General features: G+C 49.1%; 1 protein-coding gene across 2 annotated transcripts; it reads right to left on the bottom strand.

The window, feature by feature from the left end:
* Window positions 1-545: 545 nt before the first annotated feature.
* slc25a26 (solute carrier family 25 member 26) lies at window positions 546-19,188 on the bottom strand. 2 transcript variants are annotated; one of them, XM_028999553.1, is made up of 10 exons: window positions 19,071-19,188; window positions 18,811-18,967; window positions 18,332-18,441; window positions 14,736-14,840; window positions 14,608-14,655; window positions 6,864-6,908; window positions 4,947-5,016; window positions 2,040-2,104; window positions 1,715-1,788; window positions 546-792 (listed from the first exon to the last, which is right to left on the bottom strand). In XM_028999553.1, the coding sequence occupies exons 1-10, from the start codon at window positions 19,101-19,103 to the stop codon at window positions 696-698; spliced, it is 804 nt and encodes a 267-aa protein (XP_028855386.1). In that variant the 5' UTR covers window positions 19,104-19,188; the 3' UTR covers window positions 546-695. The 2 variants fall into 2 exon arrangements, with proteins under 2 accessions (XP_028855386.1, XP_028855385.1); XM_028999552.1 differs by lacking the exons at window positions 546-792; window positions 1,715-1,788; window positions 2,040-2,104 and having other exon boundaries at window positions 4,207-5,016.
* Between the last annotated feature and the right edge of the window lie 707 nt (window positions 19,189-19,895).

Here is a 19,895-nt window from a genome sequence, read left to right as displayed (position 1 = left end):
TGCTGCAGTAAATGACAGTTCTTTTGGGACCAGATACATGTGTGTAATGGTGAAACGCACTCCAGATATCTGCAATAGTTCCTCCTGTGAAGACCGGGGCTCTAGATTAGACCAAACATCTTCATCGTACACATCCATGTGGGTCCCTTGTAATGTTCTGCATGTTCTCCGGTTGTCCAGTCGGAGGCGGAGAGAACACATTCCAGATTCCTGCCTGCTGATGACGACAGGGCTGGAATGGCCACCAATGTCCCCCCCAGCAGGATGGTGACAGGCCTGACAAGGATCCACACCTGTGGCCTCATTTGTCTCCAGGAGAGTGGCATAATGGTAGAGGTTCCTCAAGGTTAAGTCAAGATAGGATTTACTCAAGGATCTCATGGGCGAAAAGCCTGAATTACAGAAGGTCATGTAAAGGGTGCAAATGTGGACCTCGGATTCAAATCCAGGCCTTGTTTTCAGATCTTTCATGATTACTGGTGTCAGACCTTCACACCTTAAAGACCCTGAGATGATGGTGAACAAAAAAGCCCAGAAAGCAGCAGTTTGAAAAGAACAACGTTTAATGTGGAAACCATGCAAACGTGGTCATACAGCAGATACGTGAAGTCCGGTCCACGCCACCAGGTGTCCATCTGCGCCCACAGGAGGACCAGCTCAGACTGGGACCGCACCTTCACCCGTCCGCCCAGCAGTCAGAGCAGGGTGTGGCGGACCTTCTCGTACGCCCCCAGGAAGATGAACCCGCCCACACTAATGAACGTGATCCTGGGAACGCTACCTGCGAAGAGCCTGGGATGGACACACGTGCAAAGTTGATGAGAATGAGGAGCTCCCTCAATGACAGGAAGGTGACGGGGGGCGCAGCCGGCCTGCGGAACCGGGGTTCTGCTCGCTCCCACAGCTGTTTTCGGTGTTAAAGCCGGCCCCCGGGGGCCAGCCAGCGTGACTGGGAATGGCCCTCTCTCTCTCTCTCTCCCCAGGAAGGAACCGGGTTCCATTGGGAACCACTGGGAGCTGTGACCATGAGGTGACCGGAGCACCAGAGTCCACGTTTCGAAACGGGGTCACAAGCGGCCGGCCGCCAATACGTCAGTTTCGCCAACTGCACGGCCGCGTACGGTGCCGAGCATGTCGGGATCTCCGAACTATTCCGGCCATTCCGAGCGCGCTTCGGAGCGCCGGCGTGTGTAAACGCTGCACCTGGAACAAGTCAGCAAGGACGCGTGTGTCCCCGGCTGCGCCGCGCTGCGACTGGGGGTCAGTGTCGGTTTTTAATCTGTAGCCACGTCACTGCTGTAGCTTTTGGGGACACGTTTAAGTCCCTTCCTGTCCCTGTCCCTGGGGCTCTGACTCTGCACAACACGTCACCTCCGGTCACTGTTAATAAGGCTAAAAATAAGCGATCACTTCCCAGAGATCTGGAACCCGAGCTGGCCGCGTTCAGGGTCCGGCGTGGGGGCGTGGCCAGACCCTGACCGCTGCAGCGAGGGGTCGGATCGGGACTCCGGGGCTCTGCGGACACATGGAAGCATTTTCTGGCCTCGCTGGGCCGATTGAAGCCTCGCCCCGTACTTTCAGTCTAAATTCATATCGGAATACCCAGCACATTTCCCAGAATTCCCCTGGCTGGTCAGCTGCCAGTCTCGGCAGTATGTGTGGAATATTTTCAGACCACCTACCAGCCAATCACAACTGAGGGCGCCAGACTTACCCAGACACGCCCCGACTCCGCCACACTCCGTACAGGACCGAGGGGAGGCTGCCTCTGGCCACGCTGGAGCCGGCCTGAGGGGACAGAGGGGACGAGTGAAGGACCATTAACGCCTCATTAACGCCTAATAATCAGAATCATGTAAATAATAACGGTTTATTAACGTTGTAGAACGTCCATTTCAGACATGTTCTACCAGGGATTTACACGCCCGCGGCGGGAGACGGATGAGGGTGTCACCGCGTCCCCAGTGTTTGTTCCTCACATTCGGTCTGGGAGGCATCAGCAGACAGGAGTTTTAAACACGGCGAGCGCGGCGTCGTACCTTCGCCAGCATGATCCTGGTCTTCGCTACGTCCAGCGGCGTGGTGACAAATGCAGCTACTGCACCTGCACACACACACACACACACACACACACACACACACACACACACACACACACACACACACACACACACACACACAGACAGAGATCAGGGATGTGGAAACTCTGCAGCTGCTGACACTGGCTGGTGTGGTGGAGATAAATCCAGTGAACTGACACACCGACTGAGGTCAGGAGACCAGGAAACATCTACCCACCCCGACCTGAACATACACTATTATTACAACACAAAACCTCAACATCATGTGCTTCAGTCGGACCCGCCCCTTCTGGACCAAGACCCCACCCACCTCTCCACTCCAGGCCAAGTTGGAATGATGTGAAGGACACCCCTAAACCTGCTCAGAAGGCCCCAAAACAGGAAGACTGTTATATAATATGGATTATGGATGCTGAGTGTGAACGGAGAAGAAGCCAGGAGGGATGGAGCACTGGAACACCGAGGGGCTTTTAAATCACGTCTCATAGTTGAACGAACCGGGTCATCGCGACCTGGGTGTGTGTGTGTGTGTGTGTGTGTGTGTGTCTAATAGTCTACAGAAGAGGCTGCGTCACATCACTAATGGCACTTGGTCACACACAGAGCTTCTTCATAAATCACAGAAGACTCAATAAAATATTGAGAAATGTGTACAAATTAAATGTGAGCAGAAATCTGCTGGTGTGTGTGTGTGTGTGTTTGTGCATCGGTTTTCATATAATTGTGTGTGAAACCAGTTGCTAGAATCAATGAAATCTGTGCATGTATCTGGTTTTTGTGTATATAAAGTCCCTGAAAAGTCTTTTCTCTCGTGTTCTCTCAAGTGCCACTGAAATACACAGTACAGGCCAACATTCAACGTGTTTTCTTTATCTTCATGACCATTTACGTTGGTAGATTCTCACTGAAGGCATCAGAACTATGAATGAACACATGTGGAGTTATGTACTTAACAAAAAAAGGTGAAATAAGTGAAAACATGTTTTATATTCTAGTTTCTTTGCTCTGATTACTGCTTTACACACTCTTGGCATTCTCTCGATGAGCTTCAAGAGGTCGTCACCTGAAATGCTTCTCCAACAGTCTTGAATGAGTTCCCAGAGGTGTTTAGCACTTGTTGGTCCAGCTCACCCCAAACCATCTGGATTGGGTTCAGGTCCGGTGACTGTGGAGGTCAGGTCTCCACTTTTTGTTAAGTACAGAACTCCACATGTGTTCATTCATAGTTCTGATGCCTTCAGTGAGAATCTACCAACGTAAATGTTCATGAAGATAAAGAAAACACATTGAAGGAGAAGGTGTCCAGACTTTTGGCCTTTCTAATCAAGAAATGTCTAATTTTATTCCCAACAGCTTTTGTAATAATGTTTCAGTGCAAAAAGAAACAGTCACAAAGTATTCTGATATTGGAAGCCTGGTAAAGCCCATTGAGTCAATTTTTGCAAGGCATTTTTGCCCGGGGAGCAGTGTGTGGGGACGGTGCTTTGCTCAGTGGCACCTTGGCGGATCGGGATTCGAACCGGCAACCTTCTGATTACGGGGCCACTTCCTTAACCGCTAGGCCACCACTGCTCACCAAGAGTGATGGTTAAATAAAGAGGACACGTTTCACTGTGCTTCAAAATGACAGTCACTTCACTTTCACATCGTTATGCAACCGCCACACAGCTGCAGGTCCGTATACGAGATGCGAGGGGTACAAGGGATTCACCTGGTGGTTTCCAGACAAACCATCCGCAACGGCAACCAGACGACCAAGACCATGTGACCTGAACTATCGACCATCCTGCTCACTGATGATTATCGAGTCAGCGTTGCTGGAGAAGGCGAGTTGAGCGATACGATCAGGTCAACATGGTCCCCAGGGGTTTACTTTGGTGGAGGAGGTGCAACAGTCTGGGCATCTCCAGTCAGCGCAAAACAGATTTGGTTATTGTACATGTCTCAGTCACTGCACGTCCTTACCTCAGAGACATCATAGAACCCATCATCATCCCCAAACTTTCTGTTCACGGATGATAATGCTCCACCACATCGTGCCAGAATTGTTGAAGCAGAGACTGAATGATCGTACCCCACCACCACCACCACCACCACCACCACCACCACCACCACGTGACCTGGCAGACCTGCGTGTAGAGCTTGTGGAACACGTTGCCTCAGGACATCATGAGGCTGGTGAGACGTCGCCGTCAAGCTGTCATTGTGGCAAATGGTGGAAACACCCGCTACTGACAATGTCAATTTTTGTTATTTGGGGTGATCCCTGTCCCTGTCTACATTTTTGGGGTAATAATATTAAACTGGTGCATCTTGAAAATTGTGTTTCTTCTCATACATTATTAGTAATATCAAAGGGAACTTTGAATTACAATTCAGAGCAAATAGGAAAAGCACTCATGAAATTAACAATGTCCCAAACTTATTGTGAGTAGAGTATATATTTTTTATGTATATTTGTGTGTGTATCTGTTTTATATATATATATATGTGAGAGAGAGAGAGAGAGAGAGAGAGAGAGAGAGAGAGAGAGAGAGAAAGCTCAGCCAGGTGTGGTGGCTTGCGGCCATGCTCTGGGTCCTGCGGGTGTCATGTCCTCTGCATGACGCCACTGCAGCGCGTCTCAGCCGCTCTGAATTATGGGTCCCGCGTGGAAACCAGCACAGGAGGTCAGACAGCTGGGATGGACCCCGTCCCCACTGACCGTCCCCTGCAACTCCGCCTTCAGCCTGACTACATTTTCTATACAACAGCCAATCAGGCGCGAGTGACAGCGACCGATCGGCCGACCTGCTGGAATGGAACGTGAATCCAGAACACTCCGTCCCCTCCCCGTTTCCCAGGGATCCACATAATCCTCCCCACCTGCAAACGCTCCACACAGCGCAGCCTGCCAGGAGTGGACGGGGCGACCTTCCCTCCACGACCACAGACTCTGAGGGAGAGAGAGGGAGATGTTCTTCACAGTTCAACCACAACATTCTACTACACTGAGATTAAACCCAGGATGATGTTCATTTTACATCAATTCTGGAATATGCCAGGTGATTATTTCACTATTTATGGACCAGACCTGACAGGATTAGTGTAAAAAACAGCATTCACCCAATTTACTGCCCATATTCAATAACGCTGCAATATTTCACGTGTGAGGGCGGGCCGACGCGACAGAGGAACCTTCAACCCAGCTGAAGTTTGGTGATGAAGCTGCACTCCCAGGTGAAGGTCATTCCATTCTACATCATGCTGGGGAGCAGAGGAGTGTGTGAGCAGGAACGCTTCAGAACATCCAGAACCTCCAGAATCGAGCTCGTGTTCATGTTCCAGTCAAAAGGAAACTTTCTCTCTGGGCAAATTCCTGGAATATTAATGGTGTCCCAGCCAGTCTTGTTTGTTTGTGTGTGTGTGTGTGTGTGTGTGTGTGAGAGAGAGAAGGGCGGGGCTGCAGGTGATCTTGCACCTGTGAGCTGCTGATCAGCCTGAGGGCAAATGCAAGTGAAGCAAAGCATGAAATTATTGTAAATATTTCACACCCACCCACACACTGTATTCATATATTTGTGGGAATCTTGCACACCACAGTAATACAGGGTGTGTGTGTGTGTGTGTGTGTGTGTGTCAGGACTGAGCTGGGGAGCATCGTGTGTGTTTCATTAGTGCAAATCTGAGCACACACACACACACACCTGGACAGAGGAGTGTGTCATGGGTCAGTTCTGGGGCGTGGTGAACTTATGTTGCCATGGTGATGTTGCGAGAGAGGAACACACACAGGTGACTTGTGTTCCATGCCGTAGATGCACTGACTTCTTCAGAAACAGATCAGGTTCACGTGGTAACCTGGTAGCCCCGCCCCCACGTGCAGATTAGCAAGGAGAAATGGCGGAAGGCGGAGCTACAGACCTCCAGCAGCAGCAGTTTCACATTGTCAACAACGTCTTCTTGGTTGACGTGACTGAGGCCAGCGTTAGAGATGGAAGAACCCAACATCTGCTGGATTCCAGAGCTTTTTTCAAATGTGAGAAGATGCTGAAGAGCCTCATGGCGAGTTTCATCCAAACGAGCACTTCACTCCACCCAATCATAAACCATCTAATGACCAAGGAAAAATGAGCAGAAACACCAGAAACATTTTTCCTACTCTGATCAACTTCCTGCTGAGAAGATGTTACATGTGAATTCTGGTTAAAAGTGTACATGGTCAGATGAACACTGGGAGCTGGAAGGACATCAAACATTTGGCTTCAAACAGCCAAAAACAGTCCAATCCATGAAGTGGCGCACAAGATCTGATGTGTTCCCACTGGAAAGTGTTCCTGCTGGCAGATGTTTGTAGAAGAACACAAAAAGGCCTTCAGCTGAGACTCGGCTGTCACTTCACGCCTCTGTGGCCGTTATGGAGCGCGGTTCTGCACCAGCTTTGTGCAGATGGCCTGGAGAGAATGTCTTTGAAAGTGTGACAAGAAGGGGGGGCCATGAAAAGACGCCTCTGATTCTCAGAGAGGAACGTGGTTCCGTCACCCCACAGCTGCCAGCACCATTGTCCTCCGCACCAGGATTCCGGGCGGCTGGACCTTCCACTCCAACGTGACTGGAATCTTCTGTTTTCGCTTCAGAGACGTGATGTCATTCGCAAAATTGAGCCGCGCTGAGCCCGGGCCCCGGGGCCGAGGCTGCAGACGAAGCGGGCGGGGCAGCGGGGTCACTACAGACGACGGCTCCTTCAAATCAACCCTGCGGTGGCCACGGCCGTAAACATGCCAGAGGAGCGGCGCTACGTACCTTCAGGTACTCCCACAGCGGGAACTGGACCAGGGAGAACGGGATCTGCAAAAGGACATAAAAAGACGTCTCACAGAACCGAAGATGGAAAAGACGTGAAACACGTGAGGTTATAAACCTAAAAAGTGACAAAACCAGGGAGCTTTTGCTGTGATGGCAGCATTTACATTTACCGCATTTACCAGACGCCCTTATCCAGAGCGACTTACAGTCAGGGTGACAGTAGTGACAGTGTCTTGCTCAGGGACACGATGGTAGCAAGTGGGGTTTGCACCCGGGTCTTCTGGTTTATAGGCGAGTGTGTTACCCACTAGGCTACTAGCACCCTATTTCACCCTCTCGTCTTCTGTCCACCAGTTTCCAACAGTCCTGGAGGTTTATTATACTGAACTCCTTCTGATCATTCACTCATGTTAATGATCATCTCATCGAGCGGCTGACGGGGATGACGATGGTGAACAAAGCCGCCATGAAGGTGAAAAGGGGAAAAAACTGATTCATCAAACACTTCTCAAAGTGCCCCTAGAATGGGAGTTTCAGTCCTGATGGACAGAGAACATCTCCCGTTACACCCCGCACACGTCACCACGTCACAAGGTCACTACGAGACGTTACGGGGGTGCAGGCGAGGCGGTGGCGAATGCGGGCGTTAAACGAAACTGGCCGTGGCCCAGAGACCTGTGCCATATAATGTTGGGGATCAAGGTAAGCGAGGAGCCATATTTAAACCGGTTTTACAGTGGTGAAAGAGATTTTGAATTACGATGATATCAGATGCAATGACGACTCGACTCATTACTCACTAGCAGATCACTGAAAATAAAACAGCTTCTAACTTTTCAAAGATAATAACGGTCCAAATCTCCTGGATCTGTTTGGAATTTGACGTTTCCTGGTCTGCACCTGGTCACCCGCTGGAGAACCCTGCTTCAGTTTAGGGGAGCGTGGAGTTCGAGGCACAGATGACGCACACTCGTACTTTACACACTCGTAGCAGCCTGAATGAGAACTTCTGAGACATCCTTCAATCCACAAGCTCCTCAAACATCTGTGTGTGTGTGTGTTTGAGGGGTGGAGCTTCACACATGAATGTTAGATGTCTCCGTGTGTGTGTGACATTATCATTCCCTGTGACCGTCAGGGAGATAAAGACCAAGTTTCTTGTCACTTTGTCCCATGGAACGCAGCGGTGAGGACATTAGTATTCTGGTGGGCCCTCGTCTGACGTGGAGCGTAACGCGCGTCGATATAAAGTGAAGCTGAACCTGATCACCGAGGCTGCGGCCACCTGAAATTTGACTTTAAATGGCTTTAATAGGGCAGCCGTGCCGTCTGCATTCTGATGAGAAGTCCAGATCCAATCAGGAGGCGTGTCTGGAGGCGGTGAGAGTACACACACACACACACACACACACACACACACACACACACACACACACACACACACACACACACACACACCAGCCGGAGGACAGCTGGACACAGACCCAGACGAGGAACCTCCCTCAGACCTCAGCAACACAGGTCTGAACGTCCAGGAACGTCCAGTGGAAGTCGGAACGGTTTCTGGCACTTCACTCGTTGGAAAGAGAGTCTCAGGAGGAATTTTTGGAGATTCGTGAGGAGAAACATCAGCTCCAGCGTGAGGGGAGGGAACAGAGACTCATAAAGGGGGGAGGTTGAGCAACAGGACGCAGATGGGACTCAGATGGTGAAGCAATCAGCGCGGCCTGATTCAGCAGAACACGGCACGGACCATCACATGAGAAGAAAACCGAGCATCTTCACCCAGGACCCTTTCTAAAGATCGCCAGTAACGGTTCTCCAGGTTTATGGCCTCGGGTGTGGTCATTCTTCTGGGTTCTGGTTTTGCAGGTGCTGGTCTTGTCCAGCCAAGACTGTCAAAAATCACATCTGTCCATTCCTTTCAACCTGCAGGTCAGCCCCTGCAGATGAAAGGCAATTTCGAGAAGAAAGTGTAAAATATGGTGGGCGGGGCTAAAGAGAACTGATGTCTCCACCTTTACTCTCATTTTTAATTTCTCCATATATGGGGTCACAGCAGTGAACACCACGCCCCCCACATACCTCGGGGTCAGGGGTCGACGCTGAACAGGTGTGAGTTGGAGAGGACGTTCTCCAAGCTCTCTTTTCTCTTGCCAGGCCACAGAATTGCGGCTGGATGGCTGATTAATTCTGAATTTGGTTGGAGAGGAATTTGTTGTTGGGTCTAAGCTGGGATCAATAAATCACAGAACACCACCGGATCATCAGCTAAGTCGGAACGTGAGCAATTAACCACGGCGGTCCATCCCCCCCAAAAACTCTGTTCTCTTTCATCGGCACGGAGCCAAATCAACCTCCAAACGTCCTGAATGCTGAAATCACACTCCACCCACTTCGACACACACACACACACACACCAGATCAGTGGAGAATCTCAGCACAGAGCTCACAAACACAGAATGGCTGTAATGGAGGGGCGTGGCATTCTGAGGAATCATCGTAAGTGCTAATCCAATTTCAGAAGAAGATTTGATCTCGTTCCTGTGGGACCCAGACATTTTACTCCTGTTCAGGTATTTGTGTGTGTGTGTGTGTGTGTGTGTGTGGGTGTAAATGTTCATCAGTGCACATGACCGTAACCGGAGAGCTGAGGCTCCACCCTCTCCAAGCTGCCCCGCCCACGTCGTGTGCTCGCCAGCAAATTCCACCTGACGGCTCAGAACGCCTCGGCCTGCAAAAGTGTGTTTAAACAAGCAGAACCCCAGATCCCGCTCCGGAATGTCTCCCTCGGCCAATCACGGCGCAGGCCACCTCCGGTCCCATCAGCCTGCAGTGCTGCACCAGGCAGGACGAGCCAATAATATTCCTGACAAATTAAGACTTGTCTTGAGGTGTGTGTGTGTGTGTGTGTTCGGAATCAAAATGCTGGCAGGCAATCAGGAGAACAATTCCAACACGATGAGAGAAACCGTTCCCAGAAAAAAAGGGCAAAATATTTATGTCGTGCGGTTCGGAAAAAAACGCCGAGCTGCAGCCGCAAGTGACGGCGTTCCACGCGACAATCAAACAAACAAGACAAAGTGCCGCATCAAGCTGCTACCAGTTCACACACACACACACACACACTTCAGAGCACGCTGAGTCCTGGAGGTTTGGACCGTTATTATCTTTGAAAAGTTAGAAGTTAGAGTCGAGTCTTCATTGCATCTGATATCATCATAACTGATTAAAAAAATGTATGAATGCAATAAACGAGTTCCCGCTTCATCATGACACGTGATGCCCCGAGAGGCAGGAGGACGTTCAGAGATGTTGTTTTTTACGGAACTCCCCAGACAGACACCAGAAGTATCTGCTCGCTGCTCCTCTCCATGTTATTTCTGAAGTTCTCACAGACATGACTTCCTCCTGTCAATAGGCCACATGGCCAAGTGTAGCACAGCATCTCCACCCCAGACCCACTGGTGCTGCTTTTCTAAATGTGTCAAGATCCAGATCATTCTGTACTCATCATCTCAAAGATCTCCCATCAGAAGAAAAGACAGAGGGAAGGAGGGAGGGAGAGAACACGGACACAGCAGCGTTCCAAGAATCCAATTACTGACCCAGAAAAAATCTAAACAAACACACACACACCAGAATAAGATCTGGTTGGATTATGGAGGTCAGGACTCTGAGGAACATGGACGGAACCAGAACAACAAAACTCCCTCAGGCTCAGCGGTGCTGCAGACAAACACTCCATGTATGGAACTCCCTCCGTCCCACACAGCTGATTCAGCGGCGTCCTGACACCACCTCCACAGGGCAGTGTCTCCAGCAGGTGCAGCCCACCTCCTGGTCCATGCATGTGTGCCCCCCCCAAATAAGGTTTAAATCCACAGGTTCTAACGAATTTACAGCACACAGCTCTGCTTTCTCCTCGACCCTTTTCAGGTGCAGCGTCTCCTGCACGTCTCATTAAAACGTGAGGAGTTCAGAAGGTTGAGCAGATCTTGGAACCAAAGTGAAGTCTAGGGTCAAGGTTGGAACCGAACTTTCAACTGTTAGACAGGAAGTGTCTTAATCGTCAGCATCTTCCTGGAGACGTCCTCACCTCGTCAACCAGCGCCAACCAGCTGATTTATTTACAGTTTACAGTTACAGCATTTATCAGACGCCCTTATCCAGAGCGACTTACAATCAGTAGTTACAGGGACAGTCTCCCTGGAGCAACTTAGGGTTAAGTGTCTTGCTCAGGGACACAATGGTAGTAAGCGGGATTCGAACCCGGGTCTTCTGGTTCATAGGCGAGTGTGTTACCCACTAGGCCACTACCACCTTATTTATCACAGCCAATAGGATGAGAGGAGCCCAGCCAGGTCTCACACACATTCCTGCTCGGGTCAGAGGTCATCGGGCCATTTGGAGAGCCCCACTTACCCAGTCCAGAATGTCCACGCAGACCCCCACAGCCCCTTCTCCTCGCCGCGCCATTGACCTTTATTGGAAACACATGTGACCGCGATGGTTGGCTTACATTGTATTTTTGGTGACATATCACTACCGACTGGGAGTAGAATCAATGACAATCAGCTGCGGCTTAAACCCCAAAACACGCCCCATCCAAACCCACTCATATCCGAGCCGGGACAGCAGCGTCCCACCGAGACGGAGAACGAGGGAACACGCCGACCAACAGCCTGTCAGGCCTGATGAGAACCAACCGGCACGACTCCACCACAACACACAACCTGCAGGGCCTGATAAATCACGGCAAGGCGGCGAACAGACGCTGGTCCCGTACGAGTCCCTCGCCAGAGCTGATTGTCTCTCGGGTCTGGGGCGCATGTGGATTACATGAGCAGTGATTTAGGGGCGAATATAAAGTTACAGTGCAGGGTGCTGCAGTAGAGTCACGTACCGTATACCACGCACCACAGTGTCCCTGGCGTGGAGCACGAACTCCATCCTGTCCACCACCCACCATATGAAGCATGTATACAGTGGACAACAACATTTATTTCTACATGAAAACAGGGACTTATGAGCAGAAGAGATCCCTGCTGTGTGGGTCTGTGCTCCATATGGACCAGGGACAGCCTGATGGCAACACGCTAATGAAGACACGCGTCCAGGTTCTGGGAAGAACCGTCCCTTCAGACACATGGTGTAAAATATCGCCCTCATTTGCCGGGTGAAAAACCAAACGTCCCACCCGTCCACCGTCCACCCCTGGCAGCCAGGATCAGATGAGCGAATGTGGACCAGAGAGGACATCTACAGAGTACGAGCAGAGTGGTCCCTTCAAATTCAAAACCACAGCATTGCAAATATTGCAAGTATACACTGAACCAATATGCAAATATGTGGAAGGTGTGGAAGTCCAGAAGTGATTGACAGTGAAAGTGCTTTAGTGTATTAGTGTTACGTCCTTAAAGTGTTGTGTTTGTTGAGAGCTCGTATTATTACATTAAATATAACACTGTAATCCCATTTTCACCATTATATTAAATTACAGTAATACGCTGTTACGTTTTTCGTGCGAATACGACAGAAGGAGCTGCAACTCCTCCTCCACCCGCCCGAGCAGAACGTGCTGCGAGCGCCACGCTGCAGCAAAGTAAACTGTGGGTTAATCCAGACAAATTGGGCTGGTGCCGCACGGGCCCCGAGGGCGACGCTGCCTCGCGTCGGGTGGAGGAGGGCCGCCCGGACCTGCTCAGAGAGAATTCCCACGTGCTCCACGCGCCGAGCTTCCGTACCTCTACGCTGCAAGTCCTCCAGGCCACCAGCTCACCTTCCCACTCATCTCTGCCCAGAAGAAGCGCTGATGCTCAGGAGCCCATGGAGATTCGGGGAACGTGTTACGCAAGGAACGCCAAGCCCATAAATCATCGGGGCTTTTGTTCTGCTGAGCCGCCAGCACCCCGTAGTGCAGGTGAGGGACCTGCCAGGAGGTGGTGAAATCAGAGCGAAGATGGACGGGTGGCACGGCTGTCAGAACAGCAGGATGTCTCGTGTAAGACAAGTGTCGTCATCATTGAAAGATTTAGGACCATTTAGAAATGTAAAAGGGGACAAAATACGTATATAATATTTTAAATGACAAACAGGTACAATATGGCAACCTGAGACATTATTTTTGAGTGATATTACACTCAAACATAACCCATATTAATAACAACAATAAATATATAAAAAGTTATATCCTTTGTCTGACCCCTAGTGGCTAAAGTGCTCAATGTGACAGAAAGTGAAGTGATTGTCACATGTGATACAGCACACAGTGCACACAGTGAAATTTGTCCTCTGTATTTAACCATCACCCTGAGTGAGCAGTGGGCAGCCATGACAGGCGCCCGGGGAGCAGTGTGTGGGGACGGTGCTTTGCTCAGTGGCACCTTGGCGGATCGGGATTCGAACCGGCAACCTTCTGATTACGGGGCCGCTTCCTTAACCGCTAGGCCACCACTGACCCAATGTTGATGAACACCAGTTTCAAAAATAGTTTCAAAAGCCGGTCGCTTTCAATTAAGACACTAAAATTCTGAGCATCTCGACAGGCAACCAAGTAGATTCATCTTTTCAGAGCCCCTTCAGGACGACTTGCATCCAGAAAATTACTAATTAGGTGGATTAGATGGATAAAACGAGGGCGGAAAAAAAAAATCCTACATCTTAATTTCTCCAGAAATCAAAACGTTTTAGAAAAAGACGCTGCAGCACAACACACAGTGACACGGTGAAACGTGTCCTCTGTATTTAACCATCACCCTTGGTAAGCAGTGTCCACCATGACAGGTGCCCGGGGAGCAAGGTTATTATAGTTAACGAAAACGAACGATAAAACTAAAACTAGAATTGAAAAACCATTTTCATCAACTGAAATAAAGAGTTAAAGAAAAAAAAAAAACAAAACTAACTGAAACTGTTTTGTGTGTATACAAAACGAACGATTATTATAGCAAAAACGTCCTTCATTTTCGTCTTTGTAATAAGCCTTTTGGGTTGAATTAAAATCTATTTACTTCACGCTGCCAGTTTTAAGCCAGGTGTTTGTCCAGTATGGTAACACGTGGTCTGTGACGTCATGTGTCCATAGTCTGTCCGTGACGCCGCCGGCTAGCCTGGTGGCTGCAACGAAAGTCGGAAGAAAGCGGCAGAGTCCTATTTGGGATTTCTTTGATTATGACAGTGTCAAAAATAAAAGTAAGTGCCTTGTTGTAGAAGCAGGTGATACAATATGTGGAATACTTCTCAAGGGGAAAAACCCCACGAATCTGAAAGTCCATTTGAAAAGCTCACACAAAAAGGCGAACCAAGAGTACCTGGACAAGCCAGCCTCTCGCCCGCCCTCCGCCGAAAGAGAAGCGGTAGCCAGGCCAGGTAACATGGGAAAGGAACGTGATACGAGACCTTCATCAAGGGGACCTCAGTGGCACCTTGGCGGATCGGGATTTGAACCCTCAACCTTCCGATTACGAGTCCATTTTTCCGTACCTGCTAGGCCACCACTGAGCCAATTACATAACATATGCATTACATAACGAACAGTAATATTGGGTCTGTGCCCCGTTCAAGAAGCTCAGTCCAGGGCTAGGCCTTAATTAACACTTATTACACAATCATGTGGTGGGAGGCTTTATTTAGTGGCTATAAAATTCATCCTTGGACCCCCACCACGTCTGTACGGTTCTGAATTCAGACCTCAGTTATTGTTGAAGGTGGAGATAAAGGTGGAGCGACGTGTCATTACCTCTCTGAGCACGGTGCTCCCGTAGCCTCGATAAAGCCCGCGGAGACCCTGGGTGAGGGATGAAGTGAGGTTAGATGGGCATGCAGGAAATGCAGGATGGACAGTCCTCCAGGGAAGGGGGGGGTTACCTCCTCTCTCAGGGTGGACAGCAGCACCCGGTAGGTGTTGGTGGAGGGAGACGCCTGCGTCCTCTGCTTCACCACTTCGGTGGGCACACGGACCAGGCAGGCCACCTGCAGGACATGTCACAGGTAAACAGAGCCCAGTACTTAATAAAAAGTGGAGACCTGACCTCCACAGTCACCGGACCTAAACCCAATCCAGATGGTTTGGGGTGAGCTGGGCCAACAAGTGCTAAACACCTCTGGGAACTCCTTCAAGACTGTTGGAGAAGCATTTCAGGTGATGACCTCTTGAAGCTCATCGAGAGAATGCCAAGAGTGTGTAAAGCAGTAATCAGAGCAAAGAAACTAGAATATAAAACATGTTTTCACTTATTTCACCTTTTTTTGTTAAGTACATAACTCCACATGTGTTCATTCATAGTTTTGATGCCTTCAGTGAGAATCTACCAACGTAAATGGTCATGAAAATAAAGAAAAAACATTGAATGAGAAGGTGTCCAGACTTTTGGCCTCTACTGTATATGTGTGTGTGTGTGTGTGTATATTTACAAAACCGCTAAACACATAAAAATCACATTACATTAAAAGCAAATATGTAATAAATCAAATGTCTCCGCATCCTACTGGCTCAGAAAAGCGCTCAAGTTAGACAGGAAGCCATGTTCTACAGTGCCAGTCAACTGCAGGCCCAGCTGTTCTTACTGGTAAAAATGACCAATAACTACAAGATGTGAGTCATTGAGAGAGAGGGGACAGCAGGTACAGGTCCCTTCACTAATGTCCCATCATTCCTGCACTTAAACAACTCCTATCCACCAGCCCCAGGACGCGCCACTTCGCCGTCTGTATCTTTAAATGCTAATGAGGAGGGGAGAGGCGGGACGAGGACGAGAGCGGCCTATAGAATCAACACCATTCACCAACCACAGTGTTTGGTACAGACAGGATATTGTGTCATTTGGAAGCCATGACAGTCGGTGGAGATGATGTTTTAGGGGCGGGTGTAAAAAGCGTGAGAAACAGGAGGTGACCTTTCCCCTTATGATGCCATAAGGGGAAAAATTCCAGATCCGACTGTCTGAGCTGCCGCTCTCAGAACGGTGAAGCAGAACGACCAAAACTCTTTACATCGACCGCCATTTCTAGCCACCGCAGGACCGTAGACAGACTGGAGGAACTCGTATTAATGTTCAATCATCTCACAAAGTCACATTTTCATGTCGGGGACCTTTAAATGAATCCTGTGGATGTTTTCCACCTTGCTGTGATACGATGCTCACAACAGCCATAACAAGAGTGTAGAGCGCCACCAAGAGCTGACCGAGCTCTACCATGTGATGTGAGCGCCGCCGAGTGTCAAGTCAGGGAACAGCACCGCCATCTGCTTGAGATCCAGGGTGACAAAGCTCGTTTCACAGATCTCCTGTAGTTGAGGCCCCTCTGAACATTCAGAATCAAAATTCCTGCTTTAATCGAATGGGGGCGCTGCTGCTCACTCAGACCCCAGCTGGTTGGAGACCCACTGGATGCCCCAGAACAGTGATTGGAACGCTGGACTGTAATATGGGGACTTTTTGAAAGATCCTGACCAGGGGGACCGTCCCTGTGCTGTGGCCAGTTCAGAAACGGTGGTGAAAATGGGGCAGTTAGAGAGACAGAATAAATGTGAGGCGACGCGTGGATCATTTGTGTAGCCGCACTCCTCCCGAGTCGCGTCACGCTGTATTTTCCACCACGTCCCCCAGAGACGAGGTTTATAAATGCAGAAAAAAGAAAAAGTCCTTTAACTTGACAAATGAGCTTTCAGCACAAACATTGCGAGAATGAAGATGAATGTGCTGGACAGCAGCAGTTCTCCACCCCGACAGCAGTGAACAGGGTTTTTCTACACAAACACACAACAAACATCAACACAAATATACACACACACACACAAACCGTACACACACAGCACACAACAACCAAAGATACACACAAACACACACTACACAACGAAGCGAGGAAGTGTGACCAGTGGTCATGAAGTGGACTCTAATAAGAAGGGTGCCACTGATGTCCCCTTGATGAAGGTCCCATCCCCACATACACTTTATTCTTTAGACCATACTGAATTTTTGCAGTAGACTATGAGGTTCAGTATGGAGCGCGGGAAGGGCCATGTTAACAAATATGTTTAGAATAAACCCTCTTTAACCATAATTATTATTGACTATTTCCATCAGGATACTCTATAAAGTTTCATAGAAAGCTATAAAATCCATAAATCAGCAGCAGCTGAATGCTAAACGGCTCAGAGTCGACAGAGACGCCAAACACATTTACAGCATTTACCAGACGTCCTTATCCAGAGCAACTTACAACCAGTAGTTACAGGGACAGTCCCCCCCTGGAGACACTCAGGGATTTGAACCTGGGTGTTCTGGTTCATAGTCGAGTGTGTTACCCACTAGGCTACTACCACCCTACACCGTTCATTCAAGCTAGTGACTCTATACAGGCAGCACTCAGCATACAGCGTGATTTCAACACGTATTCAACATCAGATGGCGATAAATCATTTTATGCAGAAACGCAACATTCATTCAATTTGTTGCTGTCCGCTGCAAAATATCATACAGCCGGACGGAGTTTTAGGCAACCAGGTGCACTGATGAATCCTACGCGTTCCATTTACAGCATTTACCAGACGCCCTTATCCAGAGCGACTTACAGTCAGTAGTTACAGGGACCTAAGTGTCTCCAGGGGGGGACTGTCCCTGTAACTACTGACTAAGTCGCTCTGGGTAAGGGCGTCTGGTAAATGCTGTAAATGTACATTTTTGATGAAGCTGCACATGGTTGAGCCGGCATCATTTATCCCGACGCCAAGCTCTTTGCAAGTGAAAGTGAAGTGATTGTTGTGGTGAGACACACCACAGCACAGCGGTTCGAATCCCCTTGATGAAGGTACCGTGTCCACACGCTGCTCCCCGGGCGCCTGTCATGGTGCCCACTGTCACCAAGGGTGGTGGTTAAATGCAGAGGACACGTTTCGACGTCTCACCGTGTGCTGTGGGTAGCTGGATCACCCACTTCTCTATCAAATCTGCTCTGGAAATGTGGACACGGTACCTTAATCAAGAGAATTCGAACCGGCAACCTTCTGACTACGGGGCCGCTTCATTAACCACCAGGTCACCACTGCCCACCAAAGTACTACTGCCAATCATTGAAATGACATAATGTAAGAAAACCGCAGGCGGACTGATTTTCCCTCCCTGAAATCTGTGCATTTCTCCCGTTTTTTGGTTATAATGTCCTCAAGTGGCCGTTCGTCTGTCTGAGGGCTTTATAACCAAATACGGGTGAACTCATGACGTTGCGCGGATTTCAGGGAGGTAATAATTCCATAAAATGAACATTGTTTATGAACGTCCATGTCATTATTGGAGCGACTCTCTGAATCAGAGCCCAACTTTCAAAATAAAGACAATAATTTAAAAACAACTGTGTTAATGTATAATAATTAGTTAAATAATGCAATATAATAATGAGTCAATTTGCACATTTTGTGCACATACATGCACAAATAACCAGAACCCCCCCAACGGCACACTTACCACTTCTCCAAGAGATGCAGCCATCATGTGGCTGACAGGAGCCATCGGTGCTGCCATGAAGTCACCAAACAGAGTCTTGCTGGTCTCATAGGTGACAAAGAAGGCGGCAGCTGGAACCAGAAAATCCCCAAATCCTGAATTCTACCCTGGGACTCCTTCTCAGGATTCATGACATTCCTGCTCACACCGTCCTCATAGGCTGGTATCTGGAACTACGTAACTTGAAAAGTTCACATCTCCCACCCTCCTGAGCGTGAATATTAGTTCTGGTTAATTCCCTCATCAGCCAAGTTACAGCACCATTACGCCCCGTCACCGAGTACAGAACATTAAAAACCAGAAAGACATTCCTGGTACAATCATAAAGCAGTTTTATCTTTAATCCGCTCTTATAATCTTAACGTTAAACTCTGAGAGAAAGATGCAGCTGTTTGTGGAGGTTTAAGGGTGACATGAAGATGTACTGGTGCAGGTCTCACCGCTGGGGAAGGACCCGGCTGCTGCAGAAGGGACCCCGGCGTAGATCCCTCTGAAGCCCCCGGCCTTCTGGAAGCCCTGTTGGCTCTGCAGCCTGGTCTTAATGGTGTCCAGTGGGAACAGTGCGAGGTCAACACACATCCCGGCGCAGCCACCTGCCTGCAACACACCCCCTTCATGGAAAACGCGGCTGTGCAGGAATATGCAAACCACCAGAAACGAGCAGCAGATGCAGCCGCTGGAGTTCTGCTTAAAAACCGACCAGAAGCGACGCGGTGAACTCTCTCCGGTCCATAACGCCGGTCACACCAACGTCCACTTTCTCTCCGTCGAAAGCACGTTTACCAAGGACGCCACCATGTTGGAACTGATGGCGGCCGTGTCACGTGACGTTTACATTTCAGATCTGCAGATTCGCTACAGTCGACACTTTCTTACATCCTATAAATACAAGTTTTATATAATCTATGAATCTACCTCCCCAGGTGTACATTTACAAATGATTTAATGCATAAACGTGTCATAAAACAACTGCACCGTGCAGGGTTGACCAGTATAACCAAGATGGAGTCCAGCTGTGATCTCTTCATTTCCAGAGCAGATTTGATAGAGAAGTGGGTGATCCAGCTCTTCCTGGATGATCTCGTACTTTCTGTACATGTCTTCCCCCTCATTTTATCCCATTTTATCGGTTACTGTCAGCATGAAACAATTAGTGTTGCTCATCCAAGTTCTTTGCACCGTCCACGATGGACGATCAATCATCATCATCGCCGTTCCCTGTCAGTCCCCCCCAGACGCCCTGATCTTATTAATGTCCCTGTCTTGTGTTTTTATAGCTGACACTTCTGTCATTTCTCAGGTTTCTACTAAACGCCTCTTTCCTCTTCCCATAGTGCCACCTAGTGGGCAGCTAAATTCAGGCCACTTTGAGATGAAAGTCCTGAATCTGGACATTTCCATATGAAGCATTTATCCAGAGTGACTTGCGCTTCTCCAACCTCAAGCCGTTCTTTGTTGTTCTCGTATGAAGCTCCTGGACTACAGATTATAGAACGAAGCTCTGAAGGTTGTTCTATCGTTCAAT

Source organism: Denticeps clupeoides, chromosome 12 (assembly GCF_900700375.1).
Source record: "Denticeps clupeoides chromosome 12, fDenClu1.1, whole genome shotgun sequence".
Lineage (NCBI taxonomy): Eukaryota > Metazoa > Chordata > Actinopteri > Clupeiformes > Denticipitidae > Denticeps > Denticeps clupeoides.
This window is presented reverse-complemented; position numbering and strand designations above follow the sequence as displayed.